This window comes from Octopus bimaculoides, chromosome 9 (assembly GCF_046866305.1).
Source record: "Octopus bimaculoides isolate indiv1 chromosome 9, ASM4686630v1, whole genome shotgun sequence".
In the NCBI taxonomy this organism is placed as follows: domain Eukaryota; kingdom Metazoa; phylum Mollusca; class Cephalopoda; order Octopoda; family Octopodidae; genus Octopus; species Octopus bimaculoides.
This window is the reverse complement of record NC_142936.1, coordinates 92,089,781-92,097,280: the sequence shown is the minus strand read 5'-3', so window position 1 is coordinate 92,097,280 and position 7,500 is coordinate 92,089,781. Positions and strand designations below refer to the sequence as shown.

The 7,500-nt window shown below is 39.6% G+C and overlaps 2 protein-coding genes across 4 annotated transcripts in view; one reads left to right on the top strand and one right to left on the bottom strand.

The window, feature by feature from the left end:
- Positions 1 to 6,649, top strand: part of LOC149134269 (uncharacterized) — a 76,477-nt gene extending 69,828 nt beyond the window's left edge. The window contains exon 2 of the mRNA XM_089358044.1: positions 6,299 to 6,649. Within this exon, the coding sequence (XP_089214170.1) occupies positions 6,299 to 6,530 (232 nt within the window). The 3' untranslated portion in view covers positions 6,531 to 6,649. The remainder of the gene's footprint in view (positions 1 to 6,298) is intronic.
- The window catches only part of LOC106877629 (reversion-inducing cysteine-rich protein with Kazal motifs), a 204,421-nt gene that overhangs the window by 30,191 nt on the left and 166,730 nt on the right, over positions 1 to 7,500 (bottom strand). For all 3 annotated transcript variants that reach the window (XM_089358038.1, XM_089358040.1, XM_089358039.1), the window contains 2 exons: positions 5,632 to 5,713; positions 427 to 627 (listed from right to left, as the gene is read on the bottom strand). In XM_089358038.1, the coding sequence (XP_089214164.1) occupies positions 427 to 627; positions 5,632 to 5,713 (283 nt within the window). The remainder of the gene's footprint in view (positions 1 to 426; positions 628 to 5,631; positions 5,714 to 7,500) is intronic.

Here is a 7,500-nt window from a genome sequence, read left to right as displayed (position 1 = left end):
AATGATAATAATAATAATGACAAGTAAAAACTCCCAATAGAAGGAAGCACTTTGAAGGTTACTCATGGAAAAACCCCATAAAAACCACAGGTGCTGGGGCAACAGGGTGAGAGCCTTTCTCTCTTTATACCTTCTTTTTACAGGTATAATCTCTTACTATAGGCACAAGGCCTGAAATTTGCGTGGAGGGGTCTAGTCGATTACATCAGCCCCAGTGCTTCACTGCTACTTAATTTATCGACCCCGAAAGGATGAAAGACAAAGTTGACCTCGGTGGAATTTGAACTCAGAATGTTGTGTGACGGGCGAAATACCGCTAAGCATTTCAGTCTGCATGCTAACCATTCTGCCAGGACACCAGACACAAAGACAAGGGTAATAAACAAAAACAACAATAACAAAACTAGAAAGAAGAACCGGACTTACATTGATTGATATTGCGTAGGTGAGCAGGTTTGGCCTGCGCCAGAACACACAGCACCATGGCTTGACTCTTTATAGAACAATGTTGCACAAGGGCTTGCAATTGGTCATGATTTTTCAGGGTATTGGTGAGGTAGAGATTCTGGCAGAGAGCCTGGCAACTGGGTGTAGGGGCTTTGTCAGCAGAACAACATTGTTGTGATGCTACGGAGAAGAAAAAAATATATACATAAATATACATAAATATGTGTGTGTGTGTACTGTTCCATGACAGTATGATCAACAAAAAAGTACTTTGTCTGGTGAGCAATAGATATTATTTAATAAACACAATATACCTATTTATGTGTTACTATTAGTTTCATGCGCTGAGAGCATGCCAGAGATATTAAAAAAACACTGTTTGGCATGCTCTCAGTGCATGAAAATAATTGTAACACATAAATACATATTTTTGTTTATTAAATTATATATGTATATGTATATATATATATATATATATACACACGCACACACATATATATATATATACATATACTACACTCTGGGAGTGATTGGCATTAGGAAGGGCATCCAACTGTAGAAACACTACCAGATCAGATTCGGGCCTGGTGCAGCCTCCTGGCTTCCCAGACCCCATTTGAACCGTCCAACCCATGCCAGCAGGTGTTTTTTACGTGCCACCTGCACAGGAGCCAGTCCAGTAGCACTGGCAACGACCTCGCTTGAATGATTTTCTTATGTGCCACCAGCACAAGTGCCAGTAAGGTGATGCTGGTAACAATCACCCTCAAATGGTGCTATTTATGTGCCACTAGCACGGAAGCCAGACAGCTGTTCTGGCAATGATCACGCTCGGACTGTGCTGTTAGTGCTCCACTGGCACAGGTGCCAGTCATCGAATATGGCTCAATTACGATTTCGATTTCACTTGCCCCAACAGGTCTTCGCAAGCAGAATTTAGTGTCCAATGAAGGAGAGGTTGGCATGGGTGCCAGTTGTCGAATTTGGTTCGATTTCGATTTCGAATTCACTTGTCTCAACAGGTCTTCGCAAGCAGAGTTTAGAGTCCAATGAAGTAAAGATATGAATAAGTGAGCTGGCTACACTTCGGGCAGAGGCCACATATTATGCTCTCACTTGCCTTGTTGGGTCTTCTCACGTACTTGCCTGTCTCTTAAAGGAATAGGGAAGGGTTCTGTTTTGTATTTGGTGATGTGGGTGGTAGTGGTGGTGGTAGTGGCAGGGGTGGTGATCCTAGCATTAGGGACCAATGGAGCTACTGTCACAGTCATCACCGCCACCACCACCACCACCACCACCACCACCATTACTGCTACCATGACCACAATGTCCACTACTATCACTACCACAGTGTGTGTGTATGGTAAAGTGTATGATTGTGGGCCATATGTGAGTGTGTGTGTGTGTGTGTGTGTGCATGTGTATGTGTGTGTATATGTGAGAGTGTGTGGGTGTACAGAGTAAAAGTATGCATGCGTACATGTGTGTGTGTGTGTATATGCATGTAAATGGATGTGAAAGTGAGCAATGGGTTAGTGTGTATGTGAGTGTGTAATGTATTAGACTTTCTATATGTGTGTATATGCATGTGAAAATGTGTGTGTTTTGCACTTAAATCACCAAGAAGCACAAAATACCTTTTGAGGTAAACATTGAGCGGGGAGAGGTGTGGGTTGGTGGTGGGGTGGGGTATTTAACTTAAGGGGTCTGGATGAGTGTGGGTGTGGGTGGTTGTGTGAGTATGGAGGGGAATGGAGGGGTAACACTCAAGAGAGACAAACAGTACACACGCATGTACAATGCGTATGTTCGTATAGACATACAAATGTATATATATATATATATATACACACATGCATGCAAGTATACATGCATACATATATATATACACATACAAACACACATACATGCAATACATAATATACACATGCATACATACATACACCTTATACATACATACAGACACATATATAGACATACATATAGATATACATACACATACATATATGCACATACATACACATACGTGCACACACAAATGCACATACGTACACACATATACATACACACACATGCATACGCACACATACATACACATATACACACATACATATGCACACACATACACATACATGCAAACATACACACATTCATATGCACACATACATGTATATGCATACACACATACACACACGCATACATACATACGTACATACGCACATACATACACATGCATAAACACACACATACACACACATATACACACATACACACATACATACATAACTACACATACGTACACACACATACACACACATACACACACATACATATACACATGCATACACACACATACACACGCAGATATATGTCCATGGGGTGGGGGGTTGTAAATACAAAAAAAGCAACTGAAGTGGTTCAGTGTTGTTGTTGTTGTTGTTGTTGTTGTCCTCTACCAGCAGCACCCCCACCTCTTACCACCGCCTCCACACCACTTATGTCACTACCCCCACCACCACCACCACCACCACCCACAGTAGATTATAACATTAAGTGGTGGTGGCATTGGAAATGGTGGCAGGTGGAGGTGGTGGTGATGATGATAATGATGATGATGATTGCGGTGGTCGTGGAGGTGGTGGAGGTGGTGGTGACAACGATGATGATGATGAGGATGATGATGATGATGATGATGGTGGTGGTGGTGGTGGTGGTGGTGGTGGTGGTGGTGGTGGTGGTGGTGGCATGAGCAGTATTAAAAATCCAAAGGATGTAGGTACTTGAGAGAAAGTAGTTGAGGAGAGAGTGATGGGGAGAGGAGGTGGACCCTTCCCCCACCTCCGCCCTCCACGATGGATAGAAGTAGGGGTGGTTGTGGAAGGTGCTGTGGTGCGGTGGTGCTGGTGGCCGGGTGGCTGAAGTACTGGAGGTGTGGGTGGAGGGAGTCTGTTGGAGGAAGCATATTGCAATGAAGTGGCGGGGGGGGGGGGGGGGGGGTTTACATTTTGAAGCTTGGAGTGGCAAGGTTCTTTTTGCTTGGCAAGACTCTTCTATGTGTGTGTGTGTGTGTGTGTGTGTGTATTATTTATTTATATATATATATATATATATATATATATATATATATATATATATATATATATATATATATATATATACATGTATATATAAATATACATATATACAAATATGCACGTGTATGTATGTATGTGTGTGTGTGTGTGCATGTGTATATATATATATATATATATATATATATATATATATATGCATACATATGGATATATATGTATATATATATATATATATATATATATATATATATATATATGTATGTATATATATCTATGTATATATATATGTATATATAGATGTATATATATATAGATTCAAGGTGAATATGGTACTTAAGTTTAGGTACCAGAATTGAGTATGGTATTATCCATACAATTCCAAAATGGTTTTTTGTATTCTTCCTTTCTACTTGGAGAGTTTAGACATAGTTATGAAACTATGTCCTTCTGTTGAAATGAAATTTCAGTAAATTTCTATATCTTTGTGCAGCTGGGGATTGCTCTGCATTTTACATTTGATGGAATGTTCACATTGCTTAAATAAATGGAGTCACATGAAACGATCGTACTGCATTAACTTTGGATATCCTTGTTGCTTATTTTAACTATATATATATATATATATATATATATGTATGTATGCATTTATTCATATATATATGTGTGCATGTGTGTATGTATGTATATATATGTGTGTGTGTGCATAAATGTAAGCTATATATATGAGTGTGCAAGATAAATATATATATATATATATATATATATACATACACATATACATGTCCATATGTATATATATATACATGTATTTTTATATACATGTATATTAAATATATATACACTCACCCAAGGTTCCATGCAGTGAGACTGAACCCAGAACCATGTGGTTGGTAAGCAAGCTTCCTACCACACAGCTGCTCCTAAATAGGAATTTATAATCTGGATATAAAGAAGCTGGAGTTTTCAAAGCAGTTGTCTGTCATTCTCTTTCTCTTCGATTTCCAAAGAGATATTCATGTCAGCACATACATAGTTTTTCTTGTCTCTCCCAAACAACAATCTCCAGCCTGTTATGTTTGCACTTGGCAGAAGTTTTGATTGGAGAATTCCACCAATATTCCTTCTGGGAATTGCTATGAATGTCTTCAATGACAGGGGATTCTCCGTACTTATCTCCAACATGGTCTTTTTTCCTGAAAGGATTCTATATTGTTTTAGCGACCATGTCATGTCACATGTGTGATGTCTTTCACTGAAGTCTGGCATAATCGATGATTTTGGTTCCAACTTGGGGTTCCAAAGACTTCACTCTATATTTTCATCTTTTACTCCTTTCAGTCATTAGACTGTGGCCATGCTGCAGTACCATCTTGAAGAATTTTTGGTGAAATGAATCAGGCCCCAATTATTCCCTCTTGTTAAAGCCTTAGTTCTTATTCTATCATTCTCTTCTACTGAACTGCTAAGTTATGGGGGATGTAAACAAACCAACGCCAGTTTTTCAAGCAGTGATGGGGTACAAACACCATACACATGTACATATGTCTGTACATACGTACGCACATACGTACATATGGAGGTGTGATGTATGTATACTACTACTACTACTACCACTACCACCGCCACTACTGTGACTTCAGCAGCACCAACGCTGCAGATGCCAACAACAGCAGCAGCAGCAGGCTCTGTGGTCTTTTCACTCCTCTCCCTTCTCCTCCCATCACTATTTTTAAACAATTCATTTTAGCACATTGTTGTGTTATTGGGAAGGCATGCCTCACCTGTCATCACAGATAATGGTGGAAGATAATGGGGTGGGTGGGTGGAAGGAGGGGGGCACGGAGGTGAGGGGGGCGTACGCACGTGTGTGTGTGTGTGTGTGTGTGTGTGTGTGTAGGGTCTGTATGTCAGGATGGCTTGTTGGATGCATGTGGACATGGTGGTGGTGTTGGTGGCGGTGGCAGTGGTGGTGGTCATTGTGGTGTTAGTGGCGGTGATGGTATGCTGGTGGTGGTGGTGTTTTTGTTGTTGTTGTTGTTAGTGGTGGTGGTGGTGGCTGTGTGTGTGTGTGTGTGTGTGTGCATACATGTGAGGAGGGCCAGGTACTTACATGTCATTCGATTAACACAGTCGAACACTTCCACGTCTTTCACAGGATGACATCCGGGTCTCAGGTCGGCTTTGGAATGAGCCTGGAAACAACAATAACAACAGCAACAAGGCAGGGATGAAGGAAAAATCGAAGAACGATGTTTAATATACATAAATAGAAACATGGAAACAAAAAAAAGGTACTGAAAGACATGCTAAAGCCATGGCCACCCCATCTGTTGTCTCAGACATAATGCATAATAACCGTGGCATCTAATCTTTCAGTTCTATATTTTAGAGATGAGGAATTATGTACATTATTTAAATTATTTACGTTATTTACATTATTTACATTATTTACGTTATTTACGTTATTTACATTATTTACGTTATTTACATTATTTACGTTACTTACATTATTTACATTATTTACGTTATTTACATTATTTACATTATTTGCATTTGATGGATATTTGTCCTCATCTTGTTTGTTGTTAACACTACGTTTCGGCTGATATACCCTCCAGCCTTCATCAGGTGTCTTGGGGAAATTTCGAACCTGGGTTCTCATTCCGAAGGTATTTTTTGATGTTATTGTTATTGTTATTATTATTATTATTATTATTATTATTATTATTATTATTATTATTATTATTATTATTATTATTATTATTATTATTATTCAGGTCACTGCCTGGAATCGAACTCGGAATAATAACATTGAAAAATACCTTAGGAATGAGAACCCAGGTTCGAAATTTCCCCAAGACACCTGATGAAGGCTGGAGGGTATATCAGCCGAAATGTGTTAACAACAAGCAAGATGAGGACAAATATCCGTCAATTGTAAATAATGTATCTAATGTTTCATTAGTTAAGACTGGTTTGAAAATGTCTGAGTGGTATTTGAACATGTAAAAGCTTTTCACTGCAGTTTGTTCTGTTTAAGACAAAAAGATGTTTAAAGATGAGAGTTAGCTCAGGACACCCTCTAATGAACTGAGCTTTTGTTTTACTTCTTTCAGTCACTAGACAGTGGCCATGCTGGTGCACCACCTTATGGAATTATAGTCGATGGAATCCATCCCCACGCCCCTACCCCCAATTCTTTTATTCTTTTATTCTTTTACTTGTGTCAGTCTTTAGTCAAACGAATAAACCCCAGGACTTATTCATTGTAAGCCTAGTACTTATTCTATCAGTCTCTTTTGCTGAACAGGTAAGTTATGGGAACGTAAACACACCAACACCGGTTGTCAAACAATAGTTGGGAGCAAACACAGACACACAAACACATATTTAACGAGACAATACTGGTGTCATTCAAATGGCACCTGTGCCGGTAGCACGTACAAGCCCCCCGTTACACTCTCAGAGTGGTTGTCGTTAGGAAAGGCATCCAGTCGTAGAAAACCATACCAAATCAGACTGGAGTCTGGTGCAGCCTTCCAGCTTGCCAACCCCGGTCAAACCATCCAACCCATGTCAGCATGGACAACGGACATTAAATGATGATGATGATGATGACGATGTTGATGATGATGATGATTTTGATGATGATGGTGATGATGGTGGTGGTTGTGGTGGTTGTGGTGATGGTGATGGTGATGATGATGGTGGTAGTGATGATGGGGGTAGTGATGATGGTGGTAGTGATGATGGTGGTTGTGGTGATGGTGATGATGATGATGAAGATGAAGTTTGTTGTTGTCGTTTCTTGTTTTTTGAAATGATTTTTTTTGGTTTGTTTTACTTATTGTTTCAAGTCGCAGCTGTGGAAACCTAGAAAATTCCTTTCCCAAAGATAATTGTATAATGTCTCCATAATGAAAGCCACTATGATGCTGTTTTTCAAAGAGACAAGTGATAATGGTGGTGGTGGTGGTGG